Genomic DNA, 17888 nt, shown 5'->3' with positions numbered 1-17888 from the left:
GTGCCATCAACAATTACTGAAAATTGTACAATCGGAAGAGACCTAATCTCAGCTGTGATGCCTCGAATGACTGTATTGGCCATGATGTTCATAATTTCATTCTGTGCTATGGGGCCTGCGTACATTGTGGTACGGTCTGTTAACCACTTCAGTAAAATGGGATCATCCTCTTCTGCCCTGTGTTTCAAAAGCTGGTATAAATTCCCACTGTCATCCGTGTGGCCTCTAAAGGCTTGTCCCTGTCTTGCTACATGCCGCACCGAACTAACAATTCAACCATTGTGAGGTAAAGAGGCGGGGGAATGCAAACTTTTGAAACTTAAAAACGCGCTATTAAGTGTCTGTAATCAGCACAAGTGCTTTCATTGCGTGTTCTTAATATTATTGAAATTGTATAGTTATGTTTACAATGATATATTGGGGGGGACAGATCATATTGCCCGGTCCCCTCTGGGATTTCAGCGTACGCTATTGTCTACATAAAATCATTCAAAATAGGCTAGTTGATACAATGTTGCAAGTTTGTTAGTGACATCTTCGGGTTGGACCCTCTGCATTGGCCTATAGGCGATCTCTGAGTTCTATGCTCTCATTTCTTTAGCCGCCAATGGATCACAGTTTATCCATATGACAGAGGCTAGTGCTCTAGCCATAGTGGATTTTTAGCATTTTACTTCAGATTTTTATGATTAACCATTTTTTGAGAAACAAAACATTATTATTGAAATGAAACTTCCATAAAAATGTGCAAATGCAAATAATCAGAACTGGCACGCAGACCGGTAGAAATTGTAGAATACATTGTAAGCTTCCCTTAACTTGAAACTCATGAGCAGCCTATGGTCTTACACCCTGATGAAGACAGCTTGGCTGTCGAAACGTTGGTAATTTAATTTTTGCATCTGAGCTCCTAGAGTGTGCGGCTCTCTTTTATTTTCAAGTGTTCTACTCTGCTAGCCAGCAGCTCACCTAAATAGGTGTGTGTTTCTTTTCTTCTAGATCAGCCTATGGTCTTTACCAGAGGGGCTACTTTGGTTTTTAGAAGTAACTATATATTTTTTATTAATCCAGTCATATACACAGTCCAAACAGCCTACCCGACCGCTCGGAGGCGTCGCATTATCCTAAAGCACACCGTTGCCTCATTGTCATTGTCAAGCCTTTTTATGTCTCTATTTGGTTTGGTCAGGGTGTGATTTGGGTGGGCATTCAATGTTCTGTTTTCTATGTTTTCGTATTTCTATGTTTTGGCCGGGTATGGTTCTCAATCAGGGACAGCTGTCTATCGTTGTCTCTGATTGGGAATCATACTTAGGCAGCCTTTTTTCCCTTTTGTCATTGTAGGAAGTTGTCTTTGTTAGGGGCACTATAGCCCTTGTAAGCTTCACGGTCGTTTTTGTAATTTCTTGTTTTGTTGGCGACATTTTACTAAATAAAAGAAAATGTACGCTCACAACGCTGCACCTTCTGGTCTCCTGGTCTTCCTTGAACGACGGCCGTGACACTCATTTTGTATCACATTCCAATGATACAACTAGGGGGTTTCAAAAATGATTCGTTCAACTGATTCGTTCTGGCGCCGGGTCTGCAGTAATTGTTGCCAAATGTGCTTCCACCAAATATTAACTCTGGTGTGTGATGACCATACGCAATCAAGGCATGTTATTATTATTCATTTAGAAAATGTGGAGCAGGTTGTGTAGATCTGTAGGAAAAACAACTAATTTAATACCTTTTTTAGATAAAATTTTAAGGCAGCAAAATATGACAACTGTGCAAGGGGTATGTAGATTTTCAGTAGGCACTGTAGGCCTATCAAGATACCTTATCACTGTTTATCAAGTCCTTCCGTTTCAACCTTTTGTCTTTATGTGACTGTGTTTTTCTCATATTTAGATTTTTTCCATGTCACAAATATAATTTACAACTTTCGCTACATTTTCTCCAGTAAATTGATGGCAAGCTACTGTGAGGGTATTTGAGTTAGAAACAAATAATAAATAATGTTTTTCAACCATCTACAGAAGGCCTAGCTATGCACTATAGTTTTGGGGTTTCAGCCAGGAGAGTACACAGGAAGTGTCCAAATACTGACTAGCTGATGTGGTTATGGTAAAAAAAAGTGTTTAAAAAATATTTATTACATATGACTGTATTAAAATACCTGTGTTGTAGAAATACTAAGAAGATATTGAGGGAATGAGGATGTGGTTTCAATTATTGAAAATAATTTAAGTGATCTACAATACAGGACAAAGATGAAGACTTCAACTTGTAAGCTTTGTCACTCAGAATTCATTTATCTGATGTGTATACATATTTGTATAAAAAGTGGTTTCATTTGATAAAAACTAAATTCAAAAGACTTGAAACAAACTAAATGAAACAAACTCCAGAAACTTTAACTTGTTCACAGGCCAATGTCAATTGACTAATTAAACCTCATTTTATGTAAAGTCATAAGTGACTATTCAAGTAGTGATTACCAATCAATCATACATTAAAATTAAAAAATAAATGCATCTATATCATAAACATCAAACAACAAAGAAAGTTATTATGAGAACGAAAGAAATACATGTTTTAGTTAAAAAAATACATAAATATAAATAATAGATATAATACTTAAGTTGTACATGAAATTCCTACCTTATATACAATTATATTTATTAGCACCACCTGAATCATTGCAAAATGACTAAGCTGACTTCACAGAGATCATTCTGTAGCCTATAATTTCTGCAGAGTTGTTTTTGAGGACTAGAGTAGCCTGCAACATTTTTTTCCCCACCATCCTCGGAATGAAACTGAAGCTCCTCTCCATAGTGCACCCTGGCTTGAACAGTTGAATCCTGCAAGATAGGAAGGCATTTTTATGTTAGGTAATTGTCTGAATGACGCAACATACGAATTGACAAGACTGGTTATTCATGTGAAGGTTAGGGGAATGGGGATTAAAGGGGTAGTTCACCCTGTAAGCAGTCTATGGACAAGATAAGACACTGGCAGCAATCCAGGCTTTGGTTTTGTTTACCTCTTTCCATGTCAATAGACCGCTTACAGGATAAGGAAATCAATATGTCTTTTTGTAATTTGAGTGAACTGTCCCTTAGAATCTAGTGAAGTTCATCTACTGCGTAACATCTCATAATGAAAATGTTGAAGTGCAAAGAGTTTACAGAATGTAGTTTTGCCTCCAAATCTTGTAAAGTTCCCCTGTGGATATCACTCACATTGCCATGGCTCATATTGCCATGGCACCAAGTAACCATGTACAGCATAGTTACAGCCTTCATATAAGAGTTTCAATTGTTTCTCCAAATGATCTTATACTGGCGCTTAGTGCCATGAAAGTTTACACAGTGTTACGTTCTGTCCTTGACTAACCATACAAATATTTCAGGACTTATACCGTACAACTATGCCACTCCTTGTGTTTACCCATGCTTTTGCCAATACTCAATGGAATCCACATTTTTGCTGTTGTTAGCAGTTGCCAACACTGCCTTCCGTCACTCCTTATGTAAGAAATGAGAAGCCAAAGAAGGAAACACATTCAACCCGAAAAGAACATGTCCTTACCTTGAGTGCATTTCCCCCTCGATCAAACCAGAGCCAGTCACGGTTAGTAGGCCGCTCACAGGTACAGAGAAGGTGTTGCAGAAGACTACGAGGGCAGTGTGCTCCTTGTGTAGCATGACGGAGTCTTCATCTGCAATCTAAAGAATAAAAAGGTTAAAGCTATGTCCTTCGTCTGCACACATAGTACACAGGATGTTATCAACCCATTTGTTTAGGTATAAAACAAGTAATGGACCTATTTCACATAGCACATCACTGTCTAAACATAGCTATATTGTTTAGTCTAGGAGTTAATTGCGTTGAGTGTTGACGCAAGATGTGTAACGGACGTGTGAAGTTAATTCGGTGTGTAGAGACGTTCTGAAGAGATGCCTGTACCTGTATGGAGAGTTGAGGGCTGGTGATGTTGAACTCCTCTGAGGCCAAGACTCTCTCCTGAGTGTACTCATCCTCCATGACCACAGCCAGGTTGACCAAGTCATCTCCCATCAGAGACTCATACTGGGCATGGTCGATCAGGTGATGAATGACCTTAGCTGGAGGGAGGGCGAGGGAGAGAGAGAAAGAGTGAGGGGGGAACAAATTAGTGAATACATGAGGTAGGTTCAACAAAATGGTACGGTGTCCCTGAAATGTTCCATACGACCAAAGACAGAATTTTGAAGGGAAAGTACTACTTTTAAGTGGTATAGAAGGTGTGTCAAGAAATACAACACATTTCATTTCATATATCTGTGTGGAGGGAGTACAGTATCTTTAGGGTGCTAGCCATGTGACATTATGCGGCCAATATTAACGTTAGCGATGCGTTAAGGTTCCTACCTTCATGCGGCGCTATCCGGACAACGTTGTGGACCTCCCAGAAGGTGCCCGAGGGACTACGGTTGTACTTCTTGGTCTGAGCGTTGACATGCTCCCTCAGCACCTTGGGGATGCTGTCCGTGTTGGTGACCATGACTGTGAAGGTTATGTTTTCCCCAGCCACAGGCACTTTAAGGAGGCTCAGAGACACTGAGAGGCCCCGGGTTGACCCTAATGAGACACATATGAATGGCACATTAAATGAAGCGTATTATGTCAATGACTCAAAGAAGTGTAAGATGTCAATGACTCAATTAAATGTATGATGTCAATTACTCAATTAAATGTATGATGTCAATTACTCAATTAAATGTATGATGTCAATTACTCAATTAAATGTATGATGTCAATTACTCAATTAAATGTATTATGTCAATTACTCAATTAAATGTATGATGTCAATTACTCAATTAAATGTATGATGTCAATTACTCAATTAAATGTATGATGTCAATTACTCAATTAAATGTATGATGTCAATTACTCAATTAAATGTATGATGTCAATGAAATTTGTGGACAGATGGAATACAGACAGAACCATATAGAAGATCAAGTAAATCAACACCCACCTCGCTTATGTGTTGATTCTCTTGAAAATGCTAGAGAGAAAAAAAACATTGTTAGACATTTGGAAATAGGAATAGGAATTTGCTTGTAATAAATACTGTTGAATAGTGATATTTTTTTGATACACTGAATGAATAATGTAGCTAGTAAGTTAGCACTTACTTGCACTATTTGATCTGTGTAAGGACATAGCTGCTGCATATGAAACAAAAAAGGATTTAGATATAAAGACGATCGTTACAGTATGAACACAATGCTGTGACATTGAGACTCAAAAGAGATCACTATTCTTAAACCAACATTCACAATCATTTTATGGATTCATAACAACCACTCAAAGGACACTTTGCTCATAGTATAGAGAGGTAGTGTAGGGTTATGGTGAATCCCTTTATATACCACATATATATACAGTAAATATACATATATATATATATATACACATACAGACAGACAGTGTATTCGGAAAGTATTCAGACCACTTAACTTTTTCCACATTTTGTTACCTTACAGCCTTAATCTAAAATGGATTAAATATTTCCCCCCCTCATTAATCTACACACAATACCCCATAATGACAAAACAAAACAAAAAATCAAAATGTTCGAAGATATATTTAAAATAAAAAAACTAAATATTTTATTTACATAATTATTCAGACACTTTGCTATGATACTCAAAATTTAGCTCAGGTACATTCTGTTTCCATTGATCATCCTTGAGATGTTTCTTCAACTTCATTGGAGTCCACCTGTGGTAAATTCAATTGATTGGACATGCTTTGGAAAGGCACACACCTGTCTATATAAGGTCCCACAGTAGACAGTGCATGTCAGAGCAAAAACCAAGTCATGAGGTCAAAGGAATTGTCCGTAGAGCTCCGAGACAGTATTGTGTCAAGGTACAGATCTGGGGAAAGGTACCAAAACATTTCTGCAGCATTGAAGGTCCCTAAGAACACAGTGGCCTCCATCATTCTTAAATAGAAGCATTTTGGAACCACAAAGGCTCTTCCTAGAGCTGGATGCCCGGCCAAACTGAGCAATCTTGGTCAAGGAGGTGACCAGGAACCTAATGGTCACTCTGACAGAGCTCCAGAGTTCCTCTGTGGAGATGGGAGAACCTTCCAGAAGGACAACCATTTCTGCAGCACTCCATCAATCAGGCCTTTATGGTAGAGAGGCCAGATGGAAGCCACTCCTCAGTGAAAGGCACATGACAGCCCGCTTGGAATTTGCAAAAAGGCACTTAAAGGACTGTCAGACCATGAGAAACAGGATTCTCTGGTCTGATGAAACCAAGTTGAAACTATTTGGCCTGAATGCCAAGCATCAGGTCTGGAGGAGACCAGGCACCGCTCATCACCTGGCCAATACCATCCCGACGGTGAAGCATGTTGGTGGCAGCATCATGCTGTGAGGATGTTTTTCAGCTGCAGGGACTGGCAGACCAGTCAGGATCGAGTGAAAGATTAATGGAGCAAAGTACAGAGAGATCCTTTATGAAAACCTGCTTCAGAGCGCCCAGGACCTCAGACTGGGGCGAGGGTTCACCTTCCAACAGGACAACACCCCTAAGCACACAGCCAAGACAACACAGGAGTGGTTTTGGGACAAGACTCTGAATGTCCTTGAGTGGCCACGCAAAGAGCCTGGACTTGAACTCGATCTAACATTTCTGGAGAGACCTGAAAATAGCTGTGCAGCAATGCTCCCGATCCAACCTGAAGAGCTTGAGAGGATCTGCATAGAAGAATGGGAGAAACTCCCCAAATAGAGGCATGCCAAGCTTGTAGCGTCATACCCAAGAAGACTCTCTGCTGTAATCGCTGCCAAAGGTGCTTCAACACAGTACTGAGTAAAGGGTCTGAATACTTATGTAAATGTAATAATTCAGTTTTTCTAGATACCTGTTTTTGCTTTGTCATTAATACATTTTAAAGGCTGTATCGTAACAAAATGTGGAAAACGAGCCTCCCGGGTGGCGCAGTGGTCTAAGGCACTGCATCGCAGTGCTAGCTGTGCTACCAGAGACTCTGGGTTCGCGTCCAGGCTCTGTCGCAGCTGGCCACGACCAGGAGGTCCGTGGGGCGACGCACAATTGGCCTAGCGTCGTCCGGGTTAGGGAGGGTTTGGCCGGTAGGGATATCCTTGTCTCATCGCGCACTAGCGACTCCTTCTGGGTTGGATGCGCTCTGTTAAAGAAGCTGTGCGGCTTGGTTGGGTTGTGTTTCGGAGGACGCATGGTTTTCGACCTTCGTCTCTCCCGAGCCCGTACGGGAGTTGTAGCGATGAGAAGATAGTAACTACTAACAATTGGATACCACGAAATTGTGGAGAAAAGGGGGTAAAAATATATATATATATATTTTTTTAAATGTGGAAAAAGTGAAGTGGTCTGAATACTTTCCGAATGCACTGTATTTATATATGTATACACTTGTGTGTGTGTGTATGGTGTGTCTTCATAGTCTACAAATAGTTTATTAACGCTTATTCACGATAGTTACTACAAAGTCTTACCGATTTGATATTAGCATTTGATTCATGGCATCACTTCCTGTTCGACTCACCTTTGGTGGGTTTGTAGTTCCCTGTGATGTTCTGGGGCCTTGGTGAGCCTATGGTCTGGGTGACGATGAGGGAACCAACTCTCTCTGTGTCTGTGCTGGAACTCAGCACCTGGCCCTGCTTCACAATGACCGTGTGGACGTCAGCATTCACCTCAGCATACACAAAGGGGATGTCGTAGACCAGGTCCACACGCCAGTCTCTGATAGCCTTCACTGGGGCTGGGCCACAGCAGAAGATTCCTAGGAGGGGGAAATATATGGTGGAGCTTTAGAACTAGAAGCAATAGTAGCCATACTCTTTGATTGATTCCAGTCTGGATGATGTAGAATGTGTCATAAAAATAATATAAACAGGTAATAGACATATATTCATTTTTTTTGTCTGGTTATCAGTGTCGGTGGCTTGTGACAAGTGCAGTGTCTGAATATCATTTTTTGTTATTTATGAATGGACTTTCAGTTTTTTTTAATCTAACTTGTATTATGGAGTTTCTATTTAGTCTGTTTCGACTCTGACCTCCGCTCCTCTCCTGCGGGGTTGGATCCAAAACCTGCCATCCGTCAAATCCTGCACCCAGGTCTGGCCGGGTCATCCAACACTCCACCCATACATGGAAATTCCTGAAATGGAGGACAAAACAGCACATTTTAATACCAAAGACTGATTGATTTTCACATGCAATTACTTACATGTTACTTAAAATACTTCTTGCTATCATATAATCTACTTTCGTATTATTTCATCGACAAATAATATTTAATATTCATGGTGTGGTAATGCTGTAGACTAGATATCTGCTTACCATATGCTGTCTTTACTGTGAGGTAGTTTCTTGCCCGTCTCAGAGTAAAACTCCTCGATGACCAGGTTGCCGTTGGTGTCATGGGCTGAGTTGAAGTTGGTGATGACACGGGATGGAATACCAAAAGCTCTCATGACTAGGAAGAGATAGAAATACAAGGATGAAGAATTTGTCAATGATTTGACCAATGATTTTCTAACTCTTTATATTCCTAACATAAATTAAATCTTGTTCAAATATTCCATTACGATGGTGCCATGATGAACTTATACAGAAATTCAGCTGGGAGTGATATTATTCCATATGCATTGATAAAACATTTTACAATGCATACATTTCCAACATATTCATTACCTGTGCACATCACAGCAGCAAACACCCAGCACTGGCCGTACATCACTGGGCTGAACTTGGACTTGGCCCACTGTCTCAAAATATCCGCACTTCCTGTCCACTTGGAGGGGTTCACCCCGTTCTTGAAATCGCCCAACCAGTTCCCTCTCAGGACTCCTCGGTCGTCCTCGCAGTTGATCTGACAGAGAATGACACAATTATCTACCCAATGTTCCCTCTAGGGATCAACCATGTTTATTCTGTAACCATTTATTTGACATTTCTTAAATACCTTGTAACAAGGTACTTAACATGGGATTTTTTCTAGTCCAAAAATTAAAGTACAAAGTACCATTTATTCAATTCAGAGTGAAATAATTTAAGAAAGGTTAACATAGTAAGATGAAACAATATTTTTTTAATGGCCTTATCACGTAACCTCACTTCAACCCTCATTGCTTGAACTGAAATATAAACACATTGCGTGAGTGTATTATCAGTACTATAGACTGCCAGACATTTCAAGCCAGGACCTGTTTTGTGAGCTCCAGAGCTCCTGAGCTCTTATTCTAATTTCCACACATAAAGCGTGAGAGATGAATTTACTATCTGAGGGATCTGAGGCATTGTCACTCACCATGGCAGACACCACCCTACTGAGGTAGATAGGATCGGAGTGCAAGTTCCTGCCGTACTGCGGGCTGACCTGGAGCAGCTTCAGACAAATATCCAGAATCTCTGGCTCGTACTGCATATAGAGAAACAAAATGGAATATTTATTTATTTACTTTTTTCATCTATGTTATACATTTTTCATTTCTGTAATTATTTTGTCAACTTATGTCATTATTTATTCATTTATGGAATAGATTTTTCATTTATTCCTTTATTTATCTTTAGTCATGTATGTTGTCATGTCCAGCCTTTTTGTAGACGTCTCTGGAAAATGCGGTAATTGACTGTGAATGGTATCGTAAAATGTTTTGAAGCTGGTCAGGAGATGCTCACCTGATCGAACGACCAAGGTCTTGATTCAAGGTTTTTAGGGGTCCCCATGTACAATAAACCAGAGTCATTATTTACATATTCCTCTCTCTGGTCTTCGAAGGGAATGTACACTGCGTCCTCTGGAGGGAGAACACTTTGATTACTTTAACATCAAACATGTTTGTATCTTATATAATTCGTACTTACTTTGAGAATGGATCGATGTAGAAATGTGCCAATATGAACCCTTACCTCTCCACCGCAAAAACTGAGGTTTTGCGGATTTTGAGGATTCAAAATAGCTGCCATGCATCACCAACGTTATCACACTTAGTAAAGCACTTTTGATGAAAGGCACTGTATTAATGCAGTGTACCATTATCATTTCCAGAAATCTTATTATCCTATCTAATCAAAATTAAAGTTTGCATTAGACTCAAGGACAATCTGTGTTGGGATACATTCCATTTCCTTTTGTGTCTTGAATCAGAATTCCTATTCACTTCTATATTGCTATGAAGCAAAATGGACTTGACCCCAAACCCGGCTACAATCAATACATTTAATCATAGGAGCGGGTTTAAGTCGTTCTGTAGATTAACTCACCGCTGCACCAGGGGTTGCAAAGGAGAACAAAGTCTCCCACCACGTATCCCTTCTGACCGTGCTGTGTGAGCACGTGGAGCTGAACACTGTAGCGCCCTATGGAGGAAGAGGCAGGGCTGGATATGTACAGAGAGGGAGAGTTGGGGTTCAGGCCTTTGGGGGTGAAGTAGGCACTCCATCGGGAGGGGGATCCCTGCTTGGAGAAGGTGACGGGGAACTCTGCATACAGCCGACCTGTTGGGAAAAAGGAATGAATATGGGTCAGATAACGCAATGCACACCACCACTATTGTCTCCTTAATTCTCATGAATGGGTATACTTAAGCTTTCTACAGAGTTAAATACATCATCCATGCTCTGACAAATGTCCTAACCAATTATTGACAAAACAAATATGACTTGAACAGTATGTATCACAGTGTACCTAGGAGGATTCTGAACATCAGGGTGTCAGTGTGTGGGTTGAAGGCTCGTCCCTTCAGGAGCAGGGTGATTTTGAAGGGTGCTCCTCTCCGCACCACCAGGGTTTTAGAGCTGAACCCCTGGGTATAGTGGCTCTCATGGTTGCCCTGAAGTTCCAGGTTGACATATTGGATTCTCAATTCTGGAGGGAAAGAAACACTGGGCGTTTGTCAATGGAATACTGAAGACTTTAATGTGAGTCAAATGCAGAGATCGGAAACTATATCAAAATGCGGAAATACCAAGATGTTCCTTTTTGCTATTCAATAACATATCTAATCTGAAGTCAATTTTGCTTAGCAGTGCTAATAACACATTTAACAATTCCATCTAGAATATAAGGATTTTTCTTCTTTTTTTTTTTTTTTACAGATAATAAAATAATTCCGTTGTGCGTGATGATTTACACTAGCATAATTTCAAGCATTATAAAAGCATACTGATTCAATTGTGGTGTCAAGAGCTCACGGGTGTGCAGTGTTGAATTGCCTCGAAAGTGTTATTGCGGATTGACCATATGACCACAAAACTACAGTTTGACAGCTGAGTAAACCTGAGTTGTGATATAACCCACCAAAGAATCATACCAGTAAACTTGTAATGTCACAGGACAACAAATTGAGTAGTCTAAAAATAGTCATAAGACATTGCCTAACGATAAGCAGTATCTCACCTTCCATCTGTGTGTGCTCCGGTTCGAAAGGCTCACTGCTTTAGTGATATGGGGAACACTTTCAATCTCTACCTATTTAAACAGTCTCCTCTGCCCCACCCACTGGAGTGTCTGAAGAATTACTGTACTGGGTGTTTGCAAGCGGATTAACTGGTTTCGCCTATGATCACTGACAGGTTTTTAATCTGACTTATAACCTTTATGTGATCGCCTAGGGAAAGAGTTGTACAATAGTCAAGGACATAGGTGTGTTCGTGCGCAGATGTCTTACCAACGTGCATGTTTAGAATGTGAGTGACTAACAGGACCAACCCACTCAAAAGGTACAGTACATCCCAGATAGCAAGATATGTCCCCTTCATGCTATTTTCCGCTGGCACAACGCCCAAGGCTATACATTCGAGTTAGCCACTCAAGACATGATTTGCATTTCTGGCTGGTAGCCCCCATTCAGAGGACCACTATAAGCCCTTGGCAGACCGCTTTTGCATCTCTGGTATTAAGCCTCCGCTCAGAGGACAGCTATTTAGCCATTTAGCCATGAATTAATTTGAAAGATAATAGCAAGGAATTTCTCTCATCTCAAATTCGGCCTACCACCCTCTGCCTCCTATAGCCAGCCAGAGGTTGCAAGCTGTTTTGTTGTTTCCATAAAATCACAACAAATACAAGGTATTTATTTAGATTTCATTTATTTGCCAATTTAAAAACACAATACAACCACACCTGGGGACATAATCCATTACAGATTACACAAAAAGTGATAGGCCTACATCTAAACATTTACAGTTTAGGTTAATGATAAAATTATTATGTCCAATAATAGCCTACATTTTTACCATTGATTTAATATAGGCTACTATATACTATAGAGGCACAAAAAAATGGTTAATTTCTAGCAATAAATGCCACTTCCTAAACTGCCTCACCCACTTGAAGAAAAATGTTAATCACAATGTGACGGCCCTTCTTAAACCCACAGAAGAAATAGCTACCATCCTACATGGTCATCACTAGTTACCACACCCACAAAGTCATAAACCCCACCTATTTCTATAAACTATACTGAACAAAAATATAAACCAACATATAACCATTTCTAAGATTTTACAGAGTTACAGTTCACATAAGGAAATCAGACAATTGAAATAAATTCATTGGGCCCTAATCTATGGATTTCACATGACTGGGAATACAGATATGCATCTGTTGGTCACAGACACATAAAAAAAAATTAGGAGCGTGGATCAGAAAAATAATCAATATCTGGTGTAACCACCTTTTGCCTCATGTAGCTTGACACATCTCCTTCACATAAAGTTGATCGAGCTGTTGACTGTGGATTGTTATCCCACTCCTCTTCAATGGCTGTGCGAAGTTGCAGGATATTGGCGGGAACTGGAACAAGCTGTCGTACACCTCGATCCAGAGCATCCCAAACGTGGTCAATTAGTGACATGTCTGGTGAGTATGCAGGCCATGGAAGAACTGGGACATTTTCAGCTTCCAGGAATTGTGTACAGACCCTTACGACATGGGGCTGTGCATTATCATGTCGAAACATGAGGGAATGGCGGTGGATGAATGGCACAACAATGGGCCTCAGGATCAAGTCACGGTCTCTCTGTGCATTCAAATTGCCATTGATAAAATGCAATTGTGTTTGTTGTCTGTAGCTTATGCCTGCCCATACCATAACCACACCGCCACCATGGGACACTGTTCACAAAGTTGACATCAGCAAACCTCACACCCACACGGTGCCAACAGTCTGCTAACAAGCTACTAGCTAATGTTAGCTAGCCAGCTAATGAATGGCTTGAAAACAATCAAAACAAGTACTCGAAAGTATTACTTGCATAGATATTTACAACGAAATAGCAACATTTTACTTTATATCTAGCAAGATATATTACATACAGTGAGGGAAAAAAGTATTTGATCGCCTGCTGATTTTGTATGTTTGGCCACTGACAAAGAAATTATCTGTCTATAATTTTAATGGTAGGTTTATTTGAACAGTGAGAGACAGAATAACAACAAAAAAATCCAGAAAAACACATGTCAAAAATGTTATAAATTGATTTGCATTTTAATGAGGGAAATAAGTATTTGACCCCTCTCAATCAGAAAGATTTCTGGTTCCCAGGTGTCTTTTATACAGGTAACGAGCTGAGATTAGGAGCACCCTCTTAAAGGGAGTGCTACTAATCTCAGCTGGTTACCTGTATAAAAGACACCTGTCCACAGAAGCAATCAATCAATCAGATTCCAAACTCTCCACCGTGGCCAAGACCAAAGAACTCTCCAAGGATGTTAGGGACAAGATTGTAGACCTACCCAAGGCTGGAATGGGCTACAAGACCATCGCCAAGCAGATTGGTGAGAAGGTGACAACAGTCGGTGCGATTATTCGCAAATGGAAGAAACACAAATGAACTGTCAATCTTCCTCGGCCTGGTGCTCCATGCAAGATCTCACCTCGTGGAGTTGCAATGATCATGAGAACGGTGAGGAATCAGCCCAGAACAACAGGGGAGGATCTTGTCAATGATCTCAAGGCAGCTGGGACCATAGTCACCAAGAAAACAATTGGTAACACACTACGCCGTGAAGGACTGAAATCCTGCAGCACCCGCAAGGTCCCCCTGCTCAAGAAAGCACATTTACATGCCCGTCTGAAGTCTGCCAATGAACATCTGAATGATTCAGAGGACAACTGAGTGAAAGTGTTGTGGTCAGATGAGACCAAAATGGAGCTCTTTGGCATCAACTCAACTCGCCGTGTTTGGAGGAGGAGGAATGCCGCCTATGATCCAAAGAATACCATCCCCACCGTCAAATATGGAGGTGGAAACATTATGCTTTGGGGGTGTTTTTCTGCTAAGGGGACAGGACAACTTCACCGCATCAAAGGGACGATGGCCGGGGCCATGTACCGTCAAATCTTGGGTGAGAACCTCCTTCCCTCAGCCAGGGCATTGAAAATGGGTCGTGGATGGGCATTCCAGCATGACAATGACCCAAAACACACGGCCAAGGCAACAAAGGAGTGGCTCAAGAAGAAGAACATTAAGGTCCTGGAGTGGCCTAGCCAGTCTCCAGACCTTAATCCGATAGAAACTCTGTGGAGGGAGCTGAAGGTTCGAGTTGTCAAACGTCAGCCTCGAAACCTTAATGACTTGGAGAAGATCGGCAAAGAGGAGTGGGACAAAATCCCTCCTGAGATGTGTGCAAACCTGGTGGCCAGCTACAAGAAACGTCTGGTTTTGCCACCAAGTACTAAGTCATGTTTTGCAGAGGGGTCAAATACTTATTTCCCTCATTAAAATGCTAATCAATTTATAACATTTTTGACATGCGTTTTTGGGGATTTTTTTGTCATTATTCTGTCTCTCACTGTTCAAATAAACCTACCATTAAAATTATAGACGGATCATTTCTTTGTCAGTGGGCAAACGTACAAAATCAGCAGGGGATCAAATACTTTTTTCCCTCACTGTACCTAGCATTGTCTTTTCCAACATAAAAAAAATGCTAATTCTGGGTCGCTATTGAAGTCCTTAAACTCGTTAGTTCTCACTACTGTAAAAATTGAAATCTGAGGTTTACTCTGATTGTGCCTCTATCACTTTCCATTTTTGCCTGTCTGCTCTCCAAATTTCTCTGTTTCTATTGCTTAGATGGAGGAGTAGTTTCTGTTGGGTCAGGTCGCTTGCCTATCACGTCTGCCATATCTATGCTAGCTAAGTGTTGGCCATGGGCTCAGCTAGCTAGCTATCATACCTAGGACTGTGGCGGTCACAACATTTTGTCAGCCGGTGATTGTCAAGCAAATAATTGTCGGTCTCACAGTAATTGACAGATAATTAACATAAACACATTTAGCATCTCCTGGCGTCCACTCATAGCCTACAAGCCACTGACGCAGACATTTGGAACATCTACATTTAAACAAGTCTAATAAATCCATGTAATATAGCCTACACCTTCTCAATAAATCCATTATTTATTTTAGACAGGTCTAAAGAGGTATGATATGAAGAAAATGTAGTCTATTTCAGGAGAACAGAATTGCATACTCTGAGTCATCCTCATGTAAGGTCCTGATTTGGCTATGCCAATGGATGTGGGCTACACTAGTTCATTTAGCAAGATTTAGCAACAAGATTTGCTTAGAATTCCGTGACATTATTTTATAGTATGAAGAATACAATTGAACAAAGCTGAATAAAATACAAAGGATACTTTCCTCAAACGATTTGAGGGAGTGCGCACATGCGGCTATTTTGTGTTGAGCTCTTAACAAAGAAATAGGTATTCCTATATGCTTAATTAATTAATGTAACCTTAATTGTTCTACAAACGTTGGGCTATATACACTGCTCAAAAAATAAAGGGAACACTTAAACAACACAATGTAACTCCAAGTCAATCACACTTCTGTGAAATCAAACTGTCCACTTAGGAAGCAACACTGATTGACAATAAATTTCACATGCTGTTGTGCAAATGGAATAGACAACAGGTGGAAATTATAGCCAATTAGCAAGACACCCCCAATAAAGGAGTGGTTCTGCAGGTGGTGACCACAGACCACTTCTCAGATCCTATGCTTCCTGGCTGATGTTTTGGTCACTTTTGAATGCTGGCGGTGCATTCACTCTAGTGGTAGCATGAGACGGAGTCTACAACCCACACAAGTGGCTCAGGTAGTGCAGCTCATCCAGGATGGCACATCAATGCGAGCTGTGGCAAGAAGATTTGCTGTGTCTGTCAGCGTAGTGTCCAGAGCATGGAGGCGCTACCAGGAGACAGGCCAGTACATCAGGAGACGTGGAGGAGGTCGTAGGAGGGCAACAACCCTGCAGCAGGACCGCTACCTCCGCCTTTGTGCAAGGAGGAGCAGGAGGAGCACTGCCAGAGCCCTGCAAAATGACCTCGAGCAGGCCACAAATGTGACTCCACAGGTGGGGGTTGTGCTTACAGCCCAACACCGTGCAGGACGTTTGGCATTTGCCAGAGAACACCAAGATTGGCAAATTCGCCACTGGCGCGCTGTGCTCTTCACAGATGAAAGCAGGTTCACACTGAGCACATGTGACAGACGTGACAGAGTCTGGAGACGCCATGTAGAATGTTCTGCTGCCTGCAACATCCTCCAGCATGACTGGTTTGGCGGTGGGTCAGTCATGGTGTGGGGTGGCATTTCTTTGGGGGGCTGCCTCCATGTGCTCGCCAGAGGTAGCCTCCATGTGCTCGCCAGAGGTAGCCTGACTGCCATTAGGTACCGAGATGAGATCCTCAGACCCCTTGTGAGACCATATGCTGGTGCGGTTGGCCCTGGGTTCCTCCTAATGCAAGACAATGCTAGACCTCGTGTGGCTGGAGTGTGTCAGCAGTTCCTGCAAGAGGAAGGCATTGATGCTATGGACTGGCCCGCCCGTTCCCCAGACCTGAATCCAATTGAGCACATCTGGGACATCATGTCTCGCTCCATCCACAAACGCCACAGACTGTCCAGGAGTTGGCGGATGCTTTAGTCCAGGTCTGGGAGGAGATCCCTCAGGAGACCATCCGCCACCTCATCAGGAGCATGCCCAGGCATTGTAGGGAGGTCATACAGGCACGTGGAGGCCACACACACTACTGAGCCTTATTTAGACTTGTTTTAAGGACATTACATCAACGTTATCAGCCTGTAGTGTGGTTTTCTACTTTAATTTTAAGTGTGACTCCAAATCCAGACCTCCATGGGTTGATAATTTTGATTTACATTGATCATTTTTGTGTGATTTTGTTGTCAGCACATTCAACTATGTAAAGAAAAAGTATTTAACAAGCATATTTCATTCATTCAGATCTAGGATGTGCTATTTTAGTGTTCCCTTTATTTTTTTGAGCAGTGTATTTAGATTTGTTATACATTGTAAGGCTGCATGATGCGACTCTAATGATGATTTGATCAAATTTGCTTGAAAGGCATGAGCTCCTCTTTGTTTTTTTGTTCAGGCTGGACACACTACATCAGTCATTCATTCACAATTTGACAAGCACTTGATAATGCCTAGAATTTCACGGCAGCATCCCCTTTGTTTGGTCGTAATGCACTCAAAAAAAAAATCCATGCTGTTTGCGGCCAGTGGCCATTGTGCCCTTCTCCCTGAGTGCTCCATCACATGAATAGGTCTTTCTCACAGGCTACAAGTGAAGACAGACACATCAGGGAAGCAACTGCTTGTGTCTTTATCCAATTCCGAGGTGCATATTGAAGATATTGGAATAACTGTCCATATTTACTTTTCGTCAGTCAGCAATATGAGTAGGCCTAATGAACAGCAAAAGCACTAGCCTATGTCAATCTACTATTCCCCATAGTACAAAAGTCAACTTATTATATTCTGTGCCAGAACAGTTGTGGGATGCAACAGATCCCAAAT

The 17888-nt window shown here is 41.3% G+C and overlaps 1 protein-coding gene across 1 annotated transcript; it reads right to left on the bottom strand.

Annotated features, from left to right (window-relative positions):
* Positions 1-1950: 1950 nt before the first annotated feature.
* LOC139370660 (transglutaminase 5, like) lies at positions 1951-11508 on the bottom strand. The gene is made up of 15 exons (XM_071110265.1): positions 11449-11508; positions 10738-10917; positions 10314-10547; positions 9729-9847; positions 9358-9468; positions 8742-8919; positions 8388-8523; positions 8102-8205; positions 7585-7824; positions 5175-5207; positions 5015-5044; positions 4405-4614; positions 3961-4118; positions 3583-3719; positions 1951-2852 (listed from the first exon to the last, which is right to left on the bottom strand). Exons 1-15 carry the CDS (start codon positions 11453-11455, stop codon positions 2699-2701), a joined length of 2031 nt encoding a protein of 676 aa, XP_070966366.1. The 5' UTR covers positions 11456-11508; the 3' UTR covers positions 1951-2698.
* Positions 11509-17888: the final 6380 nt, after the last annotated feature.

The sequence above is a fragment of the Oncorhynchus clarkii genome, chromosome 17 (genome assembly GCF_045791955.1).
Source record: "Oncorhynchus clarkii lewisi isolate Uvic-CL-2024 chromosome 17, UVic_Ocla_1.0, whole genome shotgun sequence".
NCBI classification, from domain to species: Eukaryota; Metazoa; Chordata; class Actinopteri; order Salmoniformes; family Salmonidae; genus Oncorhynchus; species Oncorhynchus clarkii.
Note: the sequence above shows the minus strand (reverse complement) of the source record. Positions and strands in the feature narration are given on the sequence as shown.